The following is a 25,378-nucleotide window of genomic DNA, read 5'->3' as shown; positions in this document are numbered from 1 at the left end:
GAAGGAGCTGTTCAACTTTGCCCTATATTTTAAAGGGAAGTGGAATAGAAAAGAATTTAGTGCATAAACTGTGGTCAACATTTCATTAAACTAAACTAAAGTCAGAAGTTATGGACAAAGAAGGTATTTTACACCATACAGTTGACAGCTAAAAATCTCATTTAAATTGTGATTTAATGAGTGTGTACTGATACTTTAGACTGATTTTGATAAAGTTATACCATGGTAACATCACCATCTGCTGAAGTTTCTCCTTTAGGTGTACAGATAGGGAACATTTAAACTCCTAAAGAAAATGAGGACAAAAGAGATTCTGAGCAGTAAGTCCTAGAAAATGGTATATCTGTCTAAAGGCAATGGGAACTGGAAAACTTTTGGGAATTTGTATTGTTCAAAACCAGATTGGTCAGGGTGTAACCCATGTCAGTAAAAAAAAGGGTGTGACTGAGAAAATAAGGCAAAAGTTTGTTGCAACCTCCAGATTATACCGTCAATTAAAAGCACCTGTCGGTGAATTCAGTGACCGCTGAAAGCATGTGAACGAGTTTAAACTTTTTCTTTGTATTTTCGTACAAAATGTAAAAGTACAAACATGCAAGAATTGTGTCCGTCACAACCCTGTTACTTCTGCAAAGACCCACTCCAATGAAAATTGTCTGGTGTTTTTTAACAAGTTCTTGGAGCATTTTTCTCATGGTGGAGGACATTTATAAAATAATTTGAGGATTAAACTGCATTTCTGAGTATTTTCTTTATTCAAATTGTGGTGAATCCGAAGCAGACGAAAAATTACTATTGGAAAAAGCTTGTAGTTATGTATGAACAACAATCAGCTGGCTACAGTCTCCCTGCTCCGCTCCATTCTGATCATCCACTTGCGGACAAATAAATCCACAAACGTCTTTGTTTTCCTCATCTGAGCTGGAAACTGAATCTAAACGGTACGGCTGGATAACTAAGATATGTCTTGCCATTTTTGTTGCTCTGCTAATGTTAACTTGGGGTCCTGAGGGGCTGTAAGCTAGTGGCAGACAGTCTAAACAAACCAATGATGGGATATCAGTGGCGGCTCACTTCCATGCCACCAGTCCCCGTCCACAACTCAGAGTTGAGTTTCTGATGAACTCCTGCCGCTCTGCAGAAACGATGTCCTAGAAAAACGACACAGGTTTTTTAAATTTAGCCTAAAAACGGCACCTTCATCATTAAAATCAACTGGGAACGCTTTGAAAACAGATCAAAGGCTGATTGGAGTGGGACTTTAAGAAGCCCTTCTATCCTCCATCTCTGTTTTAATGCCAACTGTTGATCAAATTTCCTGTATAAAGTCACCTGTCCACACCCTTCTAAAGTCAGACTACAACCTCTCCACTATGTTCAAGGCCAAAGAGCTGTCAAAGGACACCAGAGACAACAAGTACACCTGAACAAGACTGGGATGAACCAATCAGCAACAAGCAGCAGCTTGGTGAAAGAGATCAACTACCAGGGCAATTGTTAGAAAATGGTCTGGGGTTCCGTGCAAGACCTCACCGCATGAGTTACAAAGTATCTTGAGGACAGTGAGGAAACACTCCAAAACTAAATGGGTGTCACGCTCCGGTCCGGAGTGTGACCGCCAGGTCCAAGGCAAAAACAACAAAAACCTCTCCAGAGGTTTGTGTGGAAGGAAAATGCTTGTGATTTTAATTTTTACAGCAGGTGACCAGCATTGACTTCCAAACAAGCTCTAAAACACAGACCCTCTGAACATCCTAAAACACAATACACATGATCTTTTATCAGACATGTTCCCTCCCCTGGGCCATGTTGTTCCACTTTAGCCTAATCACTTAAATTTGGTCAGGCACTACAAAGCCTACCCAGAGAGCGGGTCCTTTGACCCATGAAGTGAAACTGAAAAGGTAAGCAGAAAAGTCAGCAAAACATTCTAACGTAATACATAAACACAATACACCCAAACAAACCACCCAACACAATGAAGGAGTTGACAGAGTATATGTCAGTGTCCGTCATCATTCTCAGCAGGGAACTCGCTCTGATTTTTTAATAGTTGTGTGTGTGCACCCACCCCACCCAATTAGCTTGGTCCCTGAGCATATGATGTGTGTGTTTGAGTTCCTGTGTGGAGTTTCAGACAGGTGAAACTGCCTCATATGGGAGAACTGATCAAAGGCCTGGCGAGAGGTTAGACCATAGTAAGGTGTGCTTTAGTAACACATCGTGCTGTCTTGAGTTCAAATCCTGGAGTGCTCTAAAGGTCCCTCTGGTTCTGCCAGCACATGTCAGGGCCCATTTGACCCTTGTGCTATCCTAGGCACTTTAACATTGGGAGTTGGGTCATCTAGACCCACTAGACAGTGCGCTGAACCTTTTTTCTTCAAAGATTTGTGATCTTCACTGGTGTCCATGGATTACATGAAATCTTTCCACCTTTATCCACCTTTGTCATGGTAGGGAGAACACTCAATGTAAAGGTCCGTACACACTGGGACGAATTTCGCGTGCCATATTCGCCGACGTTTAATGCCTCGTGACTAAACAAAGGGCACCAACGTGAGTGTGCACACCGACGGGAAAAACTATAAACTATAAAAACTATACGACCAATGAGAATGGCGCTTTTGCACACGTGTCTGGAGCTTCTGAAGTTACAGTAAAACACAACTTGAGGGCGCTCAAACACAAAACTGTCTTGCTGAGCAAACATACGTTACGGCGAAGAAGATATACGCCAAGTACGTCTACACTGCCGCGAAGAAATAAGACGAAGAAGATGCACTCACTGACGGACATTCTAAAATATCCCCGAAAACGCACATGATACATTTTCAGCTCTTGTACCAGTCGATAAAACTCCCCATGTTCTTTTCTTCTCGTAACTATGGGATGTACCCAAAATCGACGTCTTTTCCGGCGTCTTTCATCATTCAACAGAACAATAATTTCTTCATCGCTGGAACTGGAGCTACTGGTGCTAGAAATATTCATGTTTTCTTTGTATGATTCTGACAAGCGCGTAAATACTTGCTCTCTTCTTCTGAGTGAAAAGTGACTTTGAGAAGCGTAAAGTTGTGCAGCGCCACCTTGTGTACAGGGGGTATTTCTGTTTTACATTAAGCGCCATCTAATGTCAGGGAATGAAATTGCATGTTCGCTCGGCTCATCGTCAGCGAAAATCGCCTGGGTGTGAACACAAAAAACGTGTTGAAAAACGCTGGCGAATAACGCCTGGCGAATATTCGTCCCGGTGTGTATGGGCCTTAAGGGTGGGGTCATCTAAGATAGCACAAGGGTTACAGTAAAAAAGACTGCATCTGGATGACCCTGACGTTTGGATGAATCCTGTGTGGTCTGATGACATTAAAATGGAACTCCGGCATAACCTTCAATCTAGTATGGGAAGAGTGCTGAGTCACATTTCAAGAACACAATACCCTCTGTGAAGCATGGAGGTGGAAACATCATGCTTCAGGGCTGCTTTTCTGCAAATGGAACAGGACAACTTATCAGAATTAAAACCTTAGTCACAACTGGGCTTACAGGCAGATAGATAAAGAATGTATGTGGGCTGAAAATGAGCAAACCCATACAGGGTGAGCAGGAAATAGCAAGGTTGTGGAATGCATTTTTCTACTGGCATCATGTGAACGGGGGCTCATGAGTGGTGTTCATAAGATAAATGCAGGCTCCTTGTCGGCTCTTGTTAGAATGAGGAAATCAGACAATCAGTGTAAATTGAGTAAACACCCCACAGGCCTCCTACGGTGACTTACGGATCAACCACACAAACTGTGCGTGCGGCATTCGCGAGGGCTCAGTTAGGCCAATACTTGCACCTTACTAGCGACTACAGTTTTATTGTACAACAGCAACACCTGCATGTCGTGTGCAACTTACAGTACATATACTTTAAAAATACACTGAGGCATTACAATCACTTATTCTACTATCACGACGTCCGCTGGGGTGGCCACGAGTCTCAAGGGAACCATAAGACTTACCTGTGCGCCAATTAAGATGCATTTGCTTCTCTCTACAACCCCCCATGGACTCAGACATCCCAAATACTACAGCACCTGTATGGTTCAAACCCACAGGTGACTGACACGTGCTATCCTATGACCCCACCCTTACATTGACGTGGTATCCCTACCATGAAAAAGGTGGAGAGGATTTCATGTAATCCATGGACACCAGTGAAGATCACAAATCACTAAAGGAAAAAAGGTTCAGTGCACTGCCTAGTGGGTCTAGATGACCCAACTCCCAATGTTGGGCAATAGGGAGAACACGTCAATGCAAGGGTGGGGTCATCTAAGATAGCACAAGGGTTAATTGGGCCATGTGTGATGAGTCTTTGGGCAAAAATCTCCTTCCATCAGTGACAGTATTGAGGATGAAAATTGGCTGGATCTTCCAGCATGATGATGACCCCACCTTTACATTGACGTGTTCTCCCTACCATGACAAAGGTGGATAAAGGTGGACAGATTTCATGTAATCAATGGACACCAGTGAAGATCACAAATCATTGAAGAAAAAAGGTTCAGAGCACTGTCTAGTGGGTCTAGATGACCCAACTCCCAATGTTAAAGTGCTTGGATAGCACAAGGGTTAAGGATTGACTTGTTTTGAGACGGCACATTACCAATAGTAATAGTAACTTCTTCAAAAAAGCGGAAAAACTGTACCTCCTGAAACACCAACGACTTTAGACTTTGGCTTTTTTTCCCTGTGAACGTTAAGGTGGAATTTTATAAGGGACAAGGTTTTGATAAGGATGTGATTTGCTTTTGCTTTGAGACAACTCTGGTTATAACTGGTGTTCTTTAAAAACTGAACTTATTTAACCTAAAATGACATACTTCTGATAACATGTTTCCTAAAAAACTCACTCATTCTTTTTCTAAACCCTTTTTTGTCCCTGGAGCCTATCCTGGCCGCTCGTGGGCGAAGGCGGGGTTTACCCTCAGCAGGTCACCCATGCACACTTGCATTCATGCCTAGGGGCAATGTTACTAGGATTTTCTTTTTTCTCATTTTGTCTCTCATAGTTGAGGTATTCCCATGAAAACAATTACAGGCCTCTCATCTTTTGAAGTGGGAGATCTTGCAGAATTGGCAGCTGACAATACTTTTTTGCCCCACTCAGGAACAATGACTTTCTGGAGTCTATAGAGGCAAGACTAAAGAAATGTAGAATTCATTGTAAAAAGCTTTCAAGACAAATGGATACAGAATGCCATTTACCACAAATCTAACGCTCTCCTTCCTGACAGTGAGGGCTGATGCCGGGACAAAGATGCACAGAGTTTGTTATTAAAAAATCTTTCTGTATTTACATGTTTAACAGACAAGCTGGTACTGCTTATATACAAAGCTGCATGATGTCAAAATGAGTGCTAAAACACTACAGTATTAACAGATGGACTACAATGGAAAATACAGACTAAGAACAAGTTTTATCACAAAACATTTGGTACTCTACACTGTATCACAATTTCCATGGACTGTACAATTAAAAACCCCAAAAGGTAAATCTACATGAAATCCAATGTTTCTCAAAAAGAGAAAGACTGAATTATAAATATTTACAATAGTTATGTACACATATAGTGTGTAGGCATGTATGTACTCATACATTTATAGCTACCTGTGGTGCAAAAGGAGCAGAGGGAAAAAATTTTAAAAAATAAATCAGACTATGTAATACAACAAAATAAGAGTTGTGCTAAATGGGTTGACTGACATAATAAGGTTACATCATATATATATATATATATATATATATATATATATAGAACTAATACACAGGCAATAGAAATACTGAGCGCAGGTAAATAAGGTTCGCTCAAGTCCTGATGGTCTGAAGTGAACTCAGGTTTACCGTCAGTCATTTTCAAAAAAAAAATAAAAATAAAAGATTGTCAACATTACTTCAAGTTCATGCAAAAAAAAAAAAAAAAAAAAACCAAAAAAAAAAAAAGCATTTAAAACAAACCAATGTTTCCCTGCTGACCAAGCAGCTGTGCAGCTTTCCCTTCATTGTGACTTGGAAGGTGCAAACTAAAGTAGAGGGTGGGCGTCTTGTGCGGTTTAAGAGACAAAGTTGGAGCGCAGAACGGGCACTTGGTGGGCGCAGACCACGTCAGGGTCCGCCTCGTCCTGGCTGGACGGGCTGCTCAACGTGGCGGTGCTGGGCGGTGTGGAGGCGGGTAACTGTGCGGAGCCGGACACGCCGGTGCTGGGGGAGCTGCTCGTGGAACTGGCGGCAGGCTCTTCTTTTGGCAGTTTACTGGCAAACTCGGCAATGCTGAACACGAACTGGAGGCAGCCCAGTTTGATGTAGCTGCCGTGGTGAAGGAGAGCCGTGCCCTCCCAGCCCGCACCGCTGCCTCCGATCAGGCTGGAGCTGCTGGACTTGCAGCCGCATGGCGGCCCCGCGCCACACTGGGGCTGGCTGCTCATCACCCCGCCCGCCGGCAGCACGGACGCCCCGGGGCCCGAACCCTCGCTCTCCTGCTTCCTGTTGTGTCCTGCACAGACGACGGAGTGGAAAACAAACTGTAACACAATCACAAGTGAGGCGAGATGGAAAAATGACCTACCGACTTCATGTCTTCTACAGAATCACTGGTATGAAGCCCACTGAGACGGCTCTTGTTGTAATATCGGGCTACACACATAAAATGGAATTGTATCAAACTCACACTGAGACAGCCATTGTCTCATAACCAGACATGTGTGCCAATCATATTTTAGATTTGTATACGCTGAGGACGGCTAGTCTTTGTGCAGAAAGTAAGAAAAATCAGAACATTTCTTTGAATTAACTTTTATAAGGCAGAATATGAGTAGAAACCAGTGAAGACGTCTTTCTTTTGAGCAGATACCCACGGATAATGCTTTGCACTCTGGACACCAGGCCGCAGGGTGGGGATGGCGAGGCCTTTTCGGAGAAGTCACAGGAGTAGAGGACGTTGTCCACCGTGGTGCCGTGCTCGCTGTAGTTTAGGAGCTCGTAATGCTTGGTGTTCTGGGGAAAGAGTTGGACAAAGTCCTTCCATGACGGAGCCACGCTTCAGGGCAAAGCGTGTCCACAAAGCCATACCTCGTCATAGAAAATGCACGCGTGTTTCCCGGAAACAAAGTTGCAGTGACCGTAATTTGAAAGGCAAACGTCCATGTCGGCTCCTTCACAGAAAAAGGTTGCAGGTTAGAAACCCCTTTTCAGACTGTGGCATATCAATATCCTCATGATGTAGCTTTTATGTGGGCTTCATGTGCTCCACACATTTTCTGAATCTTTTATCCATCAATAAAACACAGTTTCTCCCAAAAAGATCTTTGCTTTTTTAAAATAATATTCATATAATAGAGCAACAAAATATTATAACGACTGGTTTTTAAACAAATATCGTAAGTTTTTTCTTGGATACAATATAGATGCTTTAGGGCTGTAAAACTCCTCACTACACACTTCCTACACTTTTCTCAGACTCACATGAACATTTTCACACCTTTCTTTTTAAAAAAGTCCACTATTACAGAATGAAAACAAAGATCTGTGATATATACAACTCTGGCAAACTGTACACAATCTGTACTGAAGGCACAGCATGGAAGATTGATTGACAAGGTCTACAGCCAATCAGGACACAGAACGTAGTGTGCTGTAGATAAAAAAAAACTAAGCATGCAGGACGGCGGGAGCACTGTATTTTTGATGTTCTTTAATATCTTTAGTAATTGATGTGCCGATTTCAAATGCAAACAAAACCTGCAGTGAATGTCAGAGTCTCTTACCGGATCCTATGTATAGCGTCCTGTAGCACATGCTTACAGCGTGACCTTTTCCTATCAGAGGATAGAAAACAGCTCGGGCTTGGACTTTCTTCTGACCTGAAGAAAAGGTGGAGTTACAAACAACCTCACCAAAAAAGTGTGATACACGTTTGTTTTCTATTCTGACAGTAGAAATTCAGAAGTCACACAAGACGAGAGAGTAGCTGCGTTTCCATGACTCCCAGATGCGGAACACTGTCAAAATTCTAGAAATGTTTGCAATTACACCGTTTCCATTTAATCCTAATTATGTGAATGAACACAAACCAACTCACATCATAAGTCATTCAGAAACGTGAACTTTGATTTACAGCAGATACTAGCGCTCATCGTCATCTTTCAAAGGAGACGTCGGCGTCTTATTCAGGCTGTGGAGCGGCGAGCTCCTGACACGTGGGAGTGGCTACGGATTCAACCATTTTGGGAAACTGTTGTTGGTGATTTTACAGAGGAGCTGCAAACAATCCAATAATTCTGCACGACACGCTCAACTTTTGATGAGCTGTGTGGCGTGATATGGCGCCCGCTGTGCAGCGCACAAGTTCCTACCAAAAAGCGAGTCACTCTCTCCATCTAAAACTGTCTACCTGTGGAGTGTTGTTGGTCACATGACTCATTTAATTCAAAAACAAGTCTTTCCATTGCAGTTTTGTGAAATACGCCTCAAAAACCATCTTTTTCCCCCCAATAAATGCAAGTTATTTTTGGGAGTTGACATTTTTCCATTAGGCAAATGTAATATCCCAAATCCAATTTGAGCAACGTCCTATTCATGATAACACGGCTAGTGTCAGGGGTAAGACTTACTGTCGGGTTGGGGGGATTTAGAGGAACCTGTGCAGGGTGGAGTGCTGGGTATCTTAGGGGGAAATAGCTGCTGGATCCTCTGATATGCCAGCATCTTGATCATCTCTGCATCCAGTTTATCAAGCTGAATGTCTGTTACCCATGAGCACACAGACAGAAAACAAGACGTGCATGTCAGCCTTCAAGCCACAAACAGCAGCAATTCAGCTGGGTCGCTCGTCATCAGGCGGGGACACCTTTACCTCCATCCTCCTTTCCATCCTTCGTACACGAGGACAGGTTGGCGACAGACGAAGGTGTGCCTGGCAGCAGCATGTCCATCAGGCCGGGAGGGGCTTTCATATCTGTGGGACAAACAAAACGGCTTTAAACTGGATCACTGAGGCACATAAACAAGTTCAGCAAACACTAATTCACATATAAACTTGATCTAGAAAGGGATGAAGTGAACTTTTAATTATGGTTATGCCATTTTTATCCAAAATCGAAAAAGCTGTCATTTTCAAGGACATAGTATCTCCAGAGCAACAAGAGTTCATCAGAAATTTGCCTCTAAAGTGACGGCTTTGTTTACCGTAATTTCCAGATTATAAGCCGCTACTTTTGTCACACGTTTTCAATCCTGCTGCTTATTCCATGCTGCGCTATTTTATGAATTTTTTTAATGCATTTCTAATAACGGCCACTAGGGGCGACCCAGCAGAAAGGGTTAGAGTGAGACGGTGTATGTGTCGAGGAAGACGCACGTTTAATGTAAATTCCCGCTTTGTGAATGAATGGCACGAACACAACCTCATTATAATAAAAATATGAGAATAAAATAAAAGAAGAAATGCATATGATGCAGCTTTCAACTTTCAAGTTAAAAGCCATTGTTAAAGGCAGTGTGTTTGGAAAAGCCGGTCTGCTGCGAGAGGACAGCGCAAGCTCAGGAGGGAATTTGCCTCAGGATGAGAGTGACACTGACAACTACAATGAAGAAGAGACAGAGTGTGGTGAAGAATATCTGACGCTATTCCAATCCAACACTGAGGAAGACTTCCATGTTTCAGTGCACAGGAGGAAGATGAAGAAAGCTCTCATATGTTTCACACCCCAAACACACTTCTGCTGCGCGCTCTCGCTCCCTCCTCTTTCTTACACACACCCACACCCACACACATACACATCCTCATTCTACAACACATGTTTCAATGTGGGCACATGCGGCTTATGCATGTACAATATGGTTTATCCTTTAAAAATGTAATGGGGTGCGGCTTATAACCAGGTGCACTATAGTCCGGAAATTACGGTACATTCTGTCCTCGTATCTTCCATCCCCTCACAAACCCAACCGAACATCCGCAGTGCGACAAAAACTGGGAGCAGTGTCAGAGCTGTCCATCCGTACAGTTCTGATCCAGATTCCAGCTCAGAGGAGGAAAACAAAGACGCTCATGGATATGTTTGTTAGTGGATGATCAGAAAGGGGCGGAGCTTGTGGCCTGCCGACTAATCACAAGCTTTTTCAAAACAGCATTTTTTTCACTCTGCTCCTGCCTCACCACAGTTTGAACAAAGAAATACTGAAAACTGCAGTTTTAATCTTAATTTTTTTCATGCATGGTGAGAAAAACAGAAAAAATGTCCTCGTTGGGGTGGGTCTTTTTTTTTTACTTTTAATGGTAAACTTTGATGATATAACGATGTTTTGGGCTGTTTTTACAAGTCAAAATAAGCATGCTGCTACTTCTATTGTTAAATATTTACTTTATGAAACCGATGAAATAACTGTTCCGTCTTTAGAGGCCTGCTCCTCTCTGTTTAATGTAATAGTCAGAAGAATACTTTAAAAATAAATAGTCACTTGGGTTTAAGATGTGTTGGTAAGTTTTAAGACAGCTTGGAAGAAAACCTTGTTCCATGTGAAAGTAGGAGAGGCGGGTGTGGAAGACGTATACGGACCCTTTCCACAACCATTTGAGTGTCATGGAAAAGTGGATCCATTTCCATAATTCCATTCAAAACATTGTACTTTCATGGAATACAGATTCAGGGCCCGCTTTTTAATTGATTTCAAGTATTTGCTTATTTGAAATAAATTGGCGTTCCAGCTCAAGAAGCCTATGACAACAAGATTTCCTAAAATTAGAATGCCGTGGAGAAATCGGCCCAAATTCTGCAGGCCGTGAATGTTTGAAACGGAGTGTCACCAACTAATCATCTACGGCAGGGGTCGGGAACCTTTTTGGCCAAGAGAGCCATAAATGCCACATATTTTGAAATGTAATTTCGAAAGAGCCATACAATAATGTAGTGTCCCTTCCCCACACTGAGGCACGGAGACTTAACCTCTTTTAAAGTTCTTTATTCTGGTTACTGCAGACCGCAACAAACGCCGTTCAATTCATTCAGCAACTCCTGAATCTCTCCCGCCGACACGAGAGCGCTTCTCCCAACTATATATTCCCCTGCTCCCGCTGCAGCCCTCCCATTTCCCTTATTCGGCCCATAGCTGAACACCATTGGTCCAAACTACCTAACAACAGGCTGAGCGACAGAACTGAGGGCCAATCAGATCTCTGCTTGACGCGTTCAATGAACTCCAGAACTTTTAACGCGGCCCAACAGCCATCCAACTCAGTCCGCGACAATTTGTTTAAAACTAAATATATAAATGAATGTGTGCATTTGATTTAATTTCAACATTTTTAAAGTACAATAAGTCTGTGGATTCTTTTTAATAACATTGTTATTCTGTTGGTAATAAATGATGAGTATTTCTCGTGGTAGTTCTGCTGGTGGTCTAGTCTGGTTGATACGTGGTGAGTTTCTGCTTCGTTCAGGCGTTGAGACTTTAAACGTGATCTTAGGTCTGAATGTTCTGTAGATGTGAGACAGACTGATCACATGCAGACGGGGAGCCAAACACACACTCACACGCTGCAGTGAGTGACGGGCAGCAGGTTTTACGTTATTACAATCCCTGCGCGATTCACCTGCTGCCTGTCCCCACAACACCTCACCCCCACCCTCTGCTTTCTTCCTCACACATCCCGTCCCCGCAACTGCGCGCTCTTTCTCGGAGACGGGAGCGTGCAGTTTTAGGGACGTCAATTCACAGGTTTACGGTTGGTACAAACTCTGTGAAATAGTAGATAATAGTAAACTGATAATGCTGGCGCAGATTTTTCTCTCCAAGCACCACGCCTCTGGCATCGCATCGCGCCCGAGAAGGACTGGTCTAATAAAAAATAAAAAAGTATAATTAAAGATTTGTCTGTGAGCCACAAGTGACCATCAAAAGAGCCATATATGGCTCGCGAGCCATAGGTTCCCGACCCCTGATCTACTGCATAAAGTAACTGCACAGGTTCCCCAGACGTTGGTTCAGTTTGGTTAAATATAAGGAAGACTTCAGGCTTTCCAACTTCCCAAAAGACCATCGTTGACCTCTGGGTGAGCCACCAAAGTTCAAAAGTAGCTCAGGAGGCTGTCTGTTCACAGAGCGCTGTGTCCAAGCAGATCAATGGAAAGTCTATAGGAAGGTCAAAATGTATCAGGAGAAGAAGCAGCAGCAAAAGAGACGACTGTGGGCTTCAGCGGATCATCAAAAGGACAAGATCCAAAAAGCTGCAGACCTCCAGAAAGAGTGGAATGAGGTGGAGGAACAGCTTCCAAAACCACCACATTCAGGCCCATTCTGGAGACGGGCTACAACTGTCGGGTTCTTCGGGTCAAGACACGTCTGAGCCTGGACCAACGGGGGAAACGGAGAAGAAGAACTGGACTGTGGGCCAGTGGTCCAGGGTCCTGTTTTCTGGTGAAAGGAAAGTGGGCTGAAACAGCTGCAGTGGGCCCAGACAAACATAAAGAATCCACCGGGCTTCCGCTGATCGGAGTAAGCTCAGCCCGCCCATCGATCTCAAACGCAGATATGAAAACAGCTGGAAGCAAAGAGGGACTTCTTCTACGAGGCTGACGAAGAAACTGTAGAATTTGGAATGAAACTTCAGTAAATATGATCTATTAATGCAGCAAAGTCAACAAATGACCATTTTTAGTTCTTCAGAATCTATGAAATGTTCTGTTTACTAATGTGGAACAGTAAACTTTCAAGGCTTTTATTTATGAATAAAATATGCGTCTTTAGTAGGTTTGTTTAATAAAATGACATCAAAATGGTTAGTGACTAGACAAATCCTGCCGACTTTCATTTGCATCGAGTATTGAGAAAAATCATTCAAAAAAACAGCATTTGCAGAATAATTTGGAACGCTGTACATAGAAGCTGCTAATTAAAATGTATTGAATGTGTTTATCTGTGCTGGTTCATGAGTGCTGCTTTTACCCATTGGTGGTGGGAACAGCTTGGGTTCTCCCGTGCCTTGCTTCTGCTCGTCTTTTGATGCATGGGAGAGCGAGCTGCTTGTGATGGAACAGTGACGCGGTTCCTCCTCCTGAAGCTTGCCGTGGCTCTTGTTGTTCAGCCCGCCACTGTTGGGCCGAGTCGTGAGAGCGGTGGGGCAGTTTTTCAGAGCACAGGTCTCTGTGGCGCCCTCCTGCTCCTTTTTGAAAGCTTCCGTTTGGACATGGTTCCCTAGTCCTGCAACAGGCTCCGATTCGGAGCCGGCTTTCAACCTGTGTTGCAGCTCAGCGTGCCTGGAGGAGGCCAACGTGCTCTTACAGTCTAGATCCGTGCAAGGGCTGGGAGGCTGAAGCTTTGCCACAGATCCATTGGCTTTATGGCAGCTCTGGCATGACGTGGTGTCACACTGACAGAGAGCAAGCTTTGCCGGACAATCCTTGGAAAACGAGGCCTCTAGAGAGCTTTTGGATAAACTACCTGTAGAGGCTTTAGGACAGGGTAAAGGTGAAGGAGTCCTTCCAAAAGAAGCTGGAGTCTTCTTTTCTTCCGATAAGATGCAGGATTTTATGCAGCTCTTCTGCTCAGAATCAAACTCTGCAGCTGATGTGGATCCAGGCGTTTGTTTTATTGAAAGATGCCGCATGATGCTGCATTGGAGAGCGATGACATCCTGGAGCCACTGCTCACAAGAAATAAAGATCAAAAAACAATTATTTGAAACATCCTATTATGATGCTTATAAAGAAACAAAGCAGGACCAATGACAGGCCCAGTGGTGAGGCGTACCTCTTGCTGCTCAGCTTCTGTTGCTAGCTGATCTGAAGATGCGTGATCAGAAATGCTGCTGCAAACCAGTTCCAACTGTCGCATCCCTGCAGGGAGCAGCATGGGAGGAGGATTCTGGTACTGCGACTTAATGGCATCGGGGACCTGGTACAAAAAAAACCCATCATTTGTCATTTTATTACTAAGCTTTGACAGAGTAAGAAAAACGCTCACATTAAGAGCCAACATAGGATGTCAATGCTTGGTCCATGACGATGGTACGGTCCGTGCACTTACATTGTTTAGCATAACAACACTGACACATTTTTAGTATGAATTTGTTGACAAAAAACATTCATGAGCATCACGTTACATGTTTACAAGTCTATAGTTCTGCTATGACTGTAAAGGCAACAGTGTTTTGACAGTTTACCTTTACATTTACACCAAAAAGATGAATGCTCCTCTTTTCTCCTCACTACTGGAAAGTGACATGTAAGCATAAATGTTTCCTCACAGTTCCTAGCAGACAACTTTAAAAGACCTCCCAGTTAACTAAAGGTGAACAGCAGGAACAAAGAGGCATCACAGGTTTGCTAGTCATCTTTTTGTTCAAGAACACCACTCGACGTCAAAGTTACCGCCTCCATTCCGTTTATTTTTTAAACTTTTGGGCTTTGTATGCTAGCCAATCACGACAGTTGACGAGTCCCAATGCTTTTAATTGACCAGACTACAACACCAGAAAAAGTTGAGGTACAAAATGAATTCCTTTATTCGTGCCTCCAACAATTGCTTTAAGTTGAGCAAAAACGTAAGTATTTTTTCTCTCTGGGCCTGAACCGCTTTCCTCTTTCTGAATTCGTTTTTAGTAAAATCCTGACTTACAAGTTTTTGTGAGCTGCTGTGAGTTAAAAAAATTTTTTTAAATGAAAAACAAATGTTGGATATTGTGTGTAGGAAAATATCGGTCCAAAGAAAAGAAAGCTCCACGTTTGGGAATCTCCAATCGTTCCCATCGACTCTCACTTACCTTGATGGTTTTCTTGATCAGCTGGGAAAAAGCGCGTCGATTTGGTGCGTTCTGCCGATGGATTCTACGAAGGAAGTCCAACTTGACTGCATGTTGGGACATCCTGTCCTGGAATTGGTCAAAGAGCTGACAGCGCCTGGACAGACTCAGGCTCCTCTGATTGAGCTGTTTAGTAAACAGAAGACTTCATATTAAATTGATATACGTTTACTATAGGCTTAAAGGGCCTTTATCATGCTTTTCAGAATAAACTATATAATAATATATTCCCTTTGGCACACTAAAGAACGAAAGAGAACACGGGAACTTTTGCAAAGATGGATGTTCATATAAAGCAGATGACTGGAAAGTATTTAGCCGGTCAGTGTGTGTGTGTGTGTGTGTGTGTGTGTGTTAGCCTGGGGGTGGTGCTGGCAGCGCAGACTCTTCCTGGAAAGGGCGGTTCTTCACGTTGTGATGTCACAATGTGAGAAGCTGCTCGTTTCCGTGGACCGGGAGAGGCTGGTGCTCAGAGAGCAGGATTTTAGATGAAAACTCCCGAATGCGTGACTGGATCAAAGTGTTTTTTGTGAGGAGTGAACATTTTAATACACTTAAAAAGTTGGTTTTGCATGATAAAGGCCCCTTCAATCTCATTTGATCATTAAATTTGTCCAAATCCTATTTAGAGACAAAAGGAAAGAGACCGGGGAATCTTACCGCTATATTCTCAACATGATTTGGACACATCCACCTGCCAGCAGGTAAGCCTGTAAGTGGGGGGTCAAGGCAGTCCATATGAAAGAGAAGTGGGCAATAATCACACTGGATCAGTGGAGCTAACCTGCAACTCCTATGGCAGAAAATACAGCACTATTAGTACAAACAACCCAGAGCAGTTTTGTCCTCACATGAACTGGAAACTCACTTGTTGCATAAAAAGCAGACTTTCACCGGAAGAGGGACGAGGCCGTTAGTATCCAGCTCGTGTTGAGGCCTCCGGAAGGGCTTTCCCAGAAGCTCCTCTTTTCTCCTCCGTTTACTGCTGCCTGGAAAGCAGTTTGAAAGGTGAAAAGTAATGTAAGAAGATGTTGACTGAAGACCGAAGCCGTCGATCTGTACGGTGGCCCTGAAGTGCAAGTCACTTCAACTAATTCACTGGATGCAAAAACATTTGAAAGATCACAACCACAAAAAACAAATATTAAAGAAAACAGCTTTACATTTTAGAAAGCAAAACAAAATTCCAGAAACGGAAAATAGAAAAACGGAGAAAACTAAAGTAATTTCCAGAAAACCAAAAAACAAACAAAAAAAAGTGAGAAAAACGAAACGGAATGAGAAATTGGAAAAGGTAGGTACTATGGGACATCGCTGGTTAGATACTGACGTTTGTCCATATTTAACAGTCAAAGTTATTAGACATGAAGTGATAATGGACATCATCATCATCATCCAGCCAGCCATGTCCCATAATAACCACCTTTTCTGGCTTCTCATTGGGTTTTTTTCAATAACAGTTCATTTTCATTTGATCAGAAACACAAACAAGAAAGAAAAATAATTATGATTTACAATTTCTGTAAAAAATGAGTGATCGTCGTTTTTAAAGTATTCTGCAGCCGTTGCTGCTTTCACCATAGCTGCTTTGTAAACTGCTGTTCCACTGAACATCGGGAGCCTTTGGCCCCACGTGGAGCTTAGGACCTGCATGTCGTTCTAAACTGTTGTATTTTATGCACACGCACGTACGCACGCGCACATACACACTTAAACCCAAACAAATACATGTCAAGAGAACACTAATTTAATCTCAAATAAATTCTGTTATGGCTCCATCTACTGGCTACACTAAAGAACTACAGGCCTTCCAGGAACACTGTACCACTTTAAAGTAGTTTGGTGTCACCATTGTGTTCAAAAAGGCACGACATTCAATTCAGAAAATATTTGTTTGTTGTTGAAAAGATGCCATAAATGGAAGAAACTTTAGTCAGACAAGTGCTGGAGACCCCTGGATAACACAGATTGCTTCAGACAAATGTAATACGTCTGAACAATGACATTTTGGTTAAGCAATCAGATGCAATCATTAGTTCTTTCAGCAATCAGACAAGCAAGTGTCAGATCTAACTGTGATGTTATGACTCACCTGGAAGAGCAGTGGTGCAAGTGAGCTCACTTGGCAACTGAAACTGCGTGGGATTTCGCTCCATAGCAGCAGCTATTAGGAGCTGGAAGGGCCTCTTGAGGAGGCGCGGCGTTGGGGCTAATACAGGGGCAGCTTCAAACTCTGCTCCCTGGAAATCCTCCTCAGGCTCGACCGTCTCGTCCTCCCCATCATTCTGATCCTCGGAGAGAGTCGGGGTAGATGAGGTGTTTGATGTAGGAGTGCCAGGCCTGCTGCAAGTCTTACGGTCCAGAAGGCGGACCTGGGCCACCCTCAACCCGGGGCCCGCAGCACCAGCTCCTGGGGGAAGTCCGTCAAGCCGCAGTGGGCCAGCACTGAGCTCCAGCTCCACAGCGGGAGACGAAGAGCATTTAGACAGAGACTTTTCCGGCAGGCCGTTAGTCTGCTCAGACTTCTGGTCCCGCTTCTGCCAAAAACAAACAAAAACAAACCATCAGCAGAGGCTCATGGATGCTTTCTGGGTTCATTCATTAGGATGAGACATGGATAATTAACGCTCCTCATGTTTTAAATCACAAATACAACACTAACCTGTACAAGCTCAACAATTGACTGAACAGCTGTAAAACTCTCCACCATCAAATGTGAAGCTTTTTAGTGAAACTTCCCTAAAACCCTTTTGTGTTCCTATGCAGCGAAACAGGAAAACTCTGACACACTGACGGGAACGGAACCACTTCAAGCCACAAAACGTCCAAACGAGGCTGTATGGATCTCACCGTCACATCAGCCCTACTGGTAATTTAGAAAAAGGTTCTAGTGGAGTCAATGGTACACACAATTTGATATTTTCAGTCCTGCTTTCAGTGCATTATATCACGTTATATCTTTACCAGTATTTCATACATAATTAAATGTTATAAAATTGATAAAACTGCCAGTGTGTATACACCATTTATGTAAAATGTTGCTTTTATTAGCTTCATGGTTTAATTTAGTTCTTTGTTCTGTTTCAACTTTTTCTGCTCATTTAGAAGTTTTGATATATAGAAGTCATATTTAAGCTGACATTTTATGTCATACAAATACAATCTGCTGATTGACAGGCATGCATTTTTAATTATAAATATTTCTAAAAAATGCCTGTGGGTTCATAAAAAGGTTTAAATATATACTTGATTTAAAAGAAAAAGAAAACTGATTTAATTATAGACAGTTGGAGTGCAACTAGTTCTGTGCAATTTGGAGTCATATGGCTTTTGCAGTGTTGCATATGAGAATGTATCTAAATCCTGATTGACTCAGATGAGTCAGTAAGCATTTACGTGTTCACACTAAAACTGCAGCGGATGCAAACCAAAGACAGGAACTCCCCATTATTGGTACTCGTGAAGTTGTATGTATTTATTGTGGAATATCTACTGAGAGAATTGATCAAGTAAAACAACATTTTACTATAGATAGCAAATGATAAAGCACAGCTAAAAAGATTCACATACGTAGAACAACATATGTTCGCTGTGTCGATGTTATTTAGCATCATTCGCTGCAAAAATCGGCATGGAAACCCAATTTGGCTAACCTGTAGCAAGTCACAAATGTGGATCATGTGAGGAATTGCCTCCACCCATGTGACACAAATTAGCCAATGAATAATCATTTTGGTGTTTTAAAAAAAGTCACCTGTTATTTCCTGTGGTAAAGACAAACTAGGTGCCTGAGGGCACCAGAAATGCTATTACACTACTTCCATCGTGAAAAACTCAGTAGATGTTTCACTCTTCGAGATACTGAGACAATAGTATTGTCTTCCACGTGATGGTCTCACTGTGTTCAGTCAGTGCGTCGGCCTTATTGGGCCAAACCAAAACCTTTTCAATGTGGCATCAATGTCAACATTCTGTGGGTATAAAAACTAATTTAGCCAGCAAGTCAGTCCACGTTCATGACTCAAACAGCCATGAACACACGGCGTCGCTTGATGGGCAAGCAGCTCCGTCAGACCATAGGAAAAACACTCATGTCAATGATATCCAACTATTGTCAGCAGTGCATCTGAAACTACCGCCATCAAAGGGTACAAGGCCATCTCTAAACCCCATGGCATCCCTGATTCAACTGTGTAATGTTATTAAGACGTTTTCCAGGCATGGAACTGTCAAGAACCTCTCTGGATGGGGGCGGTGTGGGGGGTTAATGATGGATGTCTTCAAAGGTTATTGTGAATAGTGAAAAAAAAAAAACACTAGGACCGGTCAAACATCTCAAGACCTGAAGACCAAAGTGAGGCTACATAGGTGGAGGCCAAGGAAGCCCCCATTGCTGAACAACCGCAAAAATGAAACCTGGCCAAACCTCAAGCCTGGTGGTGAGGCACACAAACAGTATGTTTACAGACGTTCCTTAAGGAAAGAACGCCATGCCACCATTCAAGCATGGTGGAGGATCCATAATGCTATGGGCTGCTTTGCTGCATCTGGTAATGGAGGCCTTGACCATATCACAGGCATCATGAAATCAGAAGATTATCAAGTTATTCTAAATGGTTAATGGCGTATGCTTATAGCGCTTTACTGCTGTACCTTCTTAGAAGACTCAAAGCGCTTTACAGTCAGCCTCATTCACTCATCCACACACTGATGAACTCTGCTGCCAAACACTGGCTCCAACTTATAACCAACAGGAGCAATGTGGGGTCCGGCGTCTTGCCCAAGGACACTTGGACAGGCGGGGTGGGAACCAAAGCTGGGATCTTCCTATCAGAGGTCGACTGTTTTACCTCAACACCACAGCCGCCGCAGACATTCTAGAGCAAAACGTCAGACCCAGAATGAGGAAACTTGGTTTGAGGCGAGGATCCTGGGTCCTACAGCAAGCTAACGACAAAAAGCGAACCTCCAAAAGCACACAGGAATGGATGAAAGGGAAACAAGAACCGATTTAAAACCGCCAATAAGTCCTGATCAGCATCCAATAGAAAACCTTTGGGAGGGGCTGTAATAGGCCACTGGAGAAAGGAACCCTCCAAACGTTCAAGAGCTTAAGCACATTGCAAAGGAAGTCTGTGAGGAAACACCACCCAGGACGTACAAGAAGCTTGTAGATACATTTAAGAAACGTTGTTGCTACCAAAGGGTGTGCAAACACATTAAGGAGGGGTCCCAATATTAGTTAGTGAACATGCTAGTTTTCTGTTCTGTTTTTATTCTTCTTTTAGAATCACAAAATCTCTGTTGAAGTTAACCCAGAAGAACGGCTGTTATCAGCAGAAGGAGGAACACCAACCTTGGACTTTTGACAGACTATGGACCCTATTTTTATTTTATTTCACAGCATTTCCTTATTATAAAAATCATATGCAGGATTTTATAGTTAACATAATCTGTCTTCATTTTGGATAACTCATCTGCATTTGCCACGTTGATTTCTAAAAGTTATATTTTCCGTAATATTTTAAGTAATTCATCTTTGTCAAGAGCTTTATTGATACCCAAGGATTCTTAATTCTGTCTGATAAAAGTTATGAACCGGATAATGATAAATCATGTAATAAAATGGTTATCCTAAGATTAATTCCTCATTGTATGAATGTATAACTGATGATTGGAATGTTTTGTGTATTATTCTAATTTGATTGATTGAAATAAACCTTTTCAAATAAAAAAAAAATCAAAAGTTAACAACTCTCTTTGTTAAATTTCCTCCAATGTAAAAGATCCTGCTGATATAAAAGTGCTACGTTTCCGTTCATTTCTGAAGACATTCAGTCAGTTATGCAACAAAAAAGAAGGGGTGGCAATAATGGGGAGCAGGACTGTACAGCATTCGACACTCACTCTTTTTTTGACATTACATCGATGGCACATCCACTCTCCAGGAGGAAGCATTTCTTCACTCAGAGGAGGGTTGCTACAATGAGACAAAGAAAAACACACAAATATGACGTTCATGTGACAGGACAGGGAATCTGTTTAATCTCTAAGATGTAACTGCACACATTTCATTTTACTAAAAAAAAAATAAAAATATTTTTTTCCCGTTCATGTGAAACACAAAGGCCAAGACAAGTACATTCTCTCTGACTCTTGTTCAAAACATTGCATTTGAATCTCATGTGTTCATATAGTCCCACTGGAATTATCTTCACATCATTTGTAAATGTTCCCAGTGGTCTTTAAATTATTCTTATGTTTTTTTGGGCAAAGACTGTGTCGTTTTCTAGGACATAGTTTCTGCAGAGCGTCAGTAGTTCATCAGAAATTTGTCTCCAAGTTGTGTTGGGGAATAAGGCTGCATTAGCTTGCAGCCCTGCACAAAACCAACCTAACCTCAGCAGTGCAACAAAAACGGCGAGCAGTATTCTGGCTGTCCATCCGTACAGTTTAGATCCAGATTCCAGCTCAGACGAGGAAAACAAAGACGCTCATGGATCTGTTTGTCTACAAGTGGATGATCAGAATGGAGCGGAGTGCTGGTGACCCATTTCCGTTTGTGCGTCACAACAGACAGCTTTTTTCAAACTGCGTTTTTATTTTTTTTTTTTTTAAATCTGGTCTTGATGCATCACAATTTGAAAAAACAATACTCAGAAAGGCAGTTTTAATTTTCTTTATAAGTGTCCTCCATCATGACAAAAATGCTACAAGAACACAGTCTTCATTGGAGTGGATCTTCAACTGCCAATGGCGCCTGCACCACGGCGTCAAATGTCAAGATATTCATGCTGCTGAAAGAGAAGTAGTGAAAGTATTCAGCTCATAGCTCAGCTGAAGGAATCAAAAACTGGATCATGTACAGCTTATCCCCTAAAGCCTTTTCATTTAACATGCATGTTAACCATTAAAGCATGATGTAGCCGTAGTTCTCTCATCAAAGTTGACCATAGATTAAACAGCTACTTCTTGTGTAAAGGCAGAATACCAATGATAGTCCTGATAGTGGGGGGGAAAAAAGCATCTGTGTGGATCAGAACCAGACTTAATGACAGAACAGAGTCGTTACAGTCTCCAAAGAAAGAACAGTCTCTGTTTAGCCACGAGTCCAGATAAAGCTCGTTTGGTTTTAATAGAAAGCCTGGGAAAATGGCGCTGGAAGAGTGTAGAGAGGCTGGAAGGGAGGTCGCCATATTGTAAACAGAAGCAGGCCGGACTCCATTTTTAGCACTAGCGGCTGCAGCAGCTGCAGGAGCAGGACGGGATCGAGCGCCAGCGGCTCCGGTCCGTCACTGCCCCTCATTTCAAAGCCAATGTGCGTCTTTAGTCCTCCAAATGCTCCTAAAGTTAAACCTCAGTCAAGTTGGAGGCATTTTAGAGCTTTGACGACTGAAACCCAAAATGATATAGAGGCCTTTTGTCTGAATGTGGACGATGTTAACGGGTTCACAAATCTCCAAACCAAAGAATAACATTAAATTATTATGCTATACACAAAGAATGTGACAATAGTAGCTTTATAGTTGTGTTTTGGAGACTAAACACTGATAAAACACGAGATTTTGTACCGAAATTAGAAGCGCAACAACGAAAAAAAGGGTTAGCTAGCTAAGCATCCAGCGCTGCTCCATCCATATAAACACAGAGCGTCAGTGGCGCCATGATGATCCCGCACTGAATGCGTTAAACCCGCAGAGTTTGCGGCCGTCGTTGCTCACCAGCACTGGAGGTGAAAGGCGGCGGGACAGTGGTCGCAGCACAGCAGATCGCCTCCCTCCCGGCAGCTATCGCAGGTGTCATGGTTGGTGGCCCTCCCGCTCCTCCGGACGTCTCTCACCAACTTCCGACTCCGTTTTTCCACCTCTTCGGACTTCGGAGGCGCCAGCAGGGACTGGATTTGCTGCAAACGCAACGCTCTGGTTTAGAATGCGATCAGACCCACAATGCCCGACATTTTACGCGCGTTTTGTCTGCGGGATTAGGGCCTCGCGCCCGCAGAACCGCTAGTTGCAACTGCACGGACACAGACGTCATCCGCTGGATTCCAGTTACAAGCTAAACTAGTTACTGCAAAAGATCCACGTTTGCGACACGAGTGGAAAGACGGCAGATCAAAACACAGGGGAAAGCGTCCGCGATCACACGTTTAATAATTGAAGAAATGAAAAGTTCACCTCCATTAAGCCCCCGGAGGTATCCAAATCGTACACAATCGTCGGGGTCTCCATTTTGTCCCACATTCATCCAGGAGAAGCTGCTGTAATAAAGCAACGAGTACAAGTATCCTCGGATACACAAGTCTTGATTTTAAACGTTCTAGAAAAAGTAGTCCACCGCTTTCCTGGGCGATCGATGCTAACTAGCGTTAGCTAGCACCGAGGCTAACGGCAGAGGCAGGACGTCAGCCAGCCAAGGTGGTGACGCTAGCGGCTCCGAGGCTGCTGCCGCTGCTCCAAAAAGAAAAGAAAAAAATAGCCTGTAAACACGGGAGAATCGCTCTGAAACGCGGGTCCTGTGACAAACCGCTTTCTAATCAACGCACACTAAACGTCCGGGCTTCTCCCGCGTCAACAAGACTCTTGTTCGCCGCTTCGGGAATCAATTAGCGGCCTAGCTGGCCAGCCATGATTGTCGTTTCTCCTCCTGCAGACAGAAGCTCTGCAAATCTGCAAACCAGTCCGATCCCATTGCGGGCAGCAGCAGGTGAAGAACGCCGGAGCTCAGAGGCTTTCATTCACGTCTGGAACGTGGAATCCTCGGTTCGGAATTTGGAGACCAAAAAAAAAAGAAAAGGATGGTGATGTTATTGTTGTAGACAAAACCATCTACAGCGCTGGCTGCCAGCAACATCCTCTGGCGCAACCGCGAACCGTCGAGTGCGCATGCGCAGCAGAGCGGATGTAGCTAGCGAGCATCGTTTAAACCTGCATCCGGCTGCTAAGCATGGAGGCAATGGGGTCATTTATCACGGTACTAGATTACTTACACTGCTGCCTAACGAGGGGAACTGCTAACTTTAGGCGGAGCTTTCAAACTTTTGATTTGGCTGATATGAAATCTTGTTTCTGAAATTGCAATTATTTAAATGTAATCTTGCAGATGTTTGTAGGCTAATAAATGTCATCTAACACAGCTGTGCATTTCCCAAATGAGTGCTAAAATAATCCTGCACATTTAAATTTAACATATTAAAAGCCTTGTTGTTGGCCTCAGTTTTTAATGAAAACAAAATTGCAAATGCACACTAGTTTATGAATCAGCTTAATACAATGATCCATTTGGTTTCCTTTTTGCACTCAAAGTTCCATATTGAATTTCTTGAAATATGTTCTATACATGTGAATTAAAACCTTTGAATATTAAGACATTTGTAGAATTTCTCTTATCCTTTAAAATCATCTTTTGTCTGTATTATGTAATCTGTTGAATTTAAGGTTAAAAAAAGAGGTAAAAACCTAAACCAACGACCAATCAAGCTGACAGAAAGTGGCCCACAGGTTTTGACTGAAAGGTCAAACTGTAAAGGGACAGACAGACTCAGCTTATTCTGCTCTTTACTGTCACAATAGTTAAAACTCAGTTTGTTGAGTCTAAACCTTGAACATTCTGAAAATGTCAGGCACATTGGATGGGAAAGCAGTGCTTCACCGAATGTAATAAGTGTGGAAAATCAATGTGGACATGTTGTTTTGTTGATTGACTGATAACCTATTACTCAACTTTGATCTTAAGTTGGGTAGACTAAAAAAATTAAAGGAAAGTAACAAAATAATTGAGAGAAAACACCAAACAGACACCACCTGCTGGCCTTGGGACGGAACGATTTTTGCCTCAGAGCCAAAGCTTCAAATTGAAATAAAACATGTCATTCATGACTTTCACCAGCAGAGGGAGACACTGCCTTGTAGAAATAGTTATGTTTTTTTATTGACTAAATTCAAAGCTACAGTCTTTTTACCATTTGGAACATTTAAATCCAAAAACATAAGGCAGTATAGGATTTTACAAATAGAAAACTAAAACAAAGTCTAAGCAGCACATGAAAACAATATAATAACATAATAAAATAGTGTAATACATAATAAAAAAAATAAAAATAATACATAGACATATAAAACCAAACAAAAAGAAGAAATACACAAAAAATATTGAAATAAATTATATAGAAACAAAGGCATTAATCCAGATAAAACGATTAGCAGTTGACTAGTTTTACAGCTTTTTTATTATCTATTTTTTGAAGGGATTCATAAAAAAGCAGATCTTTTTTTGAAATGGGCCTGTCTTTCATAAAACGACATTTATGAATAAAAGAATTACACAAAATAACAAAATTATTAAACTGAATATTCTTTTCTTCTTTGATATACCCAAATTGAATGTTAAAGTATGAAAATGTAGGGATTGAGGTCTTTGATGAAAGCCAATTATATAAATCATTGCAGAAAAATGTAACAACATTGCAATCATGAAACAGGTGCTTTTCAGTTTCAATATCTTTTGTTCATATGGGGCATAACTTATCTTGTATA

The 25,378-nt window shown here is 42.4% G+C and overlaps 1 protein-coding gene across 2 annotated transcripts; it reads right to left on the bottom strand.

Moving 5' to 3' along the window:
- Positions 1 to 5,315: 5,315 nt before the first annotated feature.
- On the bottom strand, positions 5,316 to 23,782 carry phf12b (PHD finger protein 12b). Of its 2 annotated transcripts, none has more exons than XM_023961693.2 (15): positions 23,021 to 23,782; positions 22,565 to 22,746; positions 20,751 to 20,823; positions 16,936 to 17,380; positions 15,712 to 15,832; positions 15,504 to 15,636; positions 14,805 to 14,969; positions 13,793 to 13,936; positions 12,989 to 13,685; positions 8,898 to 8,999; positions 8,656 to 8,787; positions 7,810 to 7,905; positions 7,115 to 7,197; positions 6,901 to 7,039; positions 5,316 to 6,539 (listed from the first exon to the last, which is right to left on the bottom strand). In XM_023961693.2, exons 1-15 carry the CDS (start codon positions 23,084 to 23,086, stop codon positions 6,100 to 6,102), a joined length of 3,018 nt encoding a protein of 1,005 aa, XP_023817461.1. In that variant the 5' UTR covers positions 23,087 to 23,782; the 3' UTR covers positions 5,316 to 6,099. The 2 variants fall into 2 exon arrangements, with proteins under 2 accessions (XP_023817461.1, XP_078785671.1); XM_078929545.1 differs by having other exon boundaries at positions 6,539 to 6,679.
- Between the last annotated feature and the right edge of the window lie 1,596 nt (positions 23,783 to 25,378).

The sequence above is a fragment of the Oryzias latipes genome, chromosome 13, assembly GCF_053564925.1.
Source record: "Oryzias latipes strain Hd-rR chromosome 13, Olatipes_Hd-rR_3.1".
Taxonomy (NCBI): Eukaryota; Metazoa; Chordata; class Actinopteri; order Beloniformes; family Adrianichthyidae; genus Oryzias; species Oryzias latipes.
The sequence above is the reverse complement of the archived record's forward strand: the minus strand, read 5'-3'. Positions and strand labels throughout refer to the sequence as shown.

Excerpts from the sequence above, each read along its gene's own strand:
- phf12b (XM_023961693.2), bottom strand. The coding sequence starts at position 23,086 with ATGTGGGACAAAATGGAGACCCCGACGATTGTGTACGATTTGGATACC. Across the intron at positions 7,906-8,655 it reads TAAATCCCCCCAACCCGACA|GTCAGAAGAAAGTCCAAGCC; the intron begins GTAAGTCTTACC and ends CCTTTTCTTCAG. Across the intron at positions 7,198-7,809 it reads GACGCTATACATAGGATCCG|GAGCCGACATGGACGTTTGC; the intron begins GTAAGAGACTCT and ends TTTTCTGTGAAG.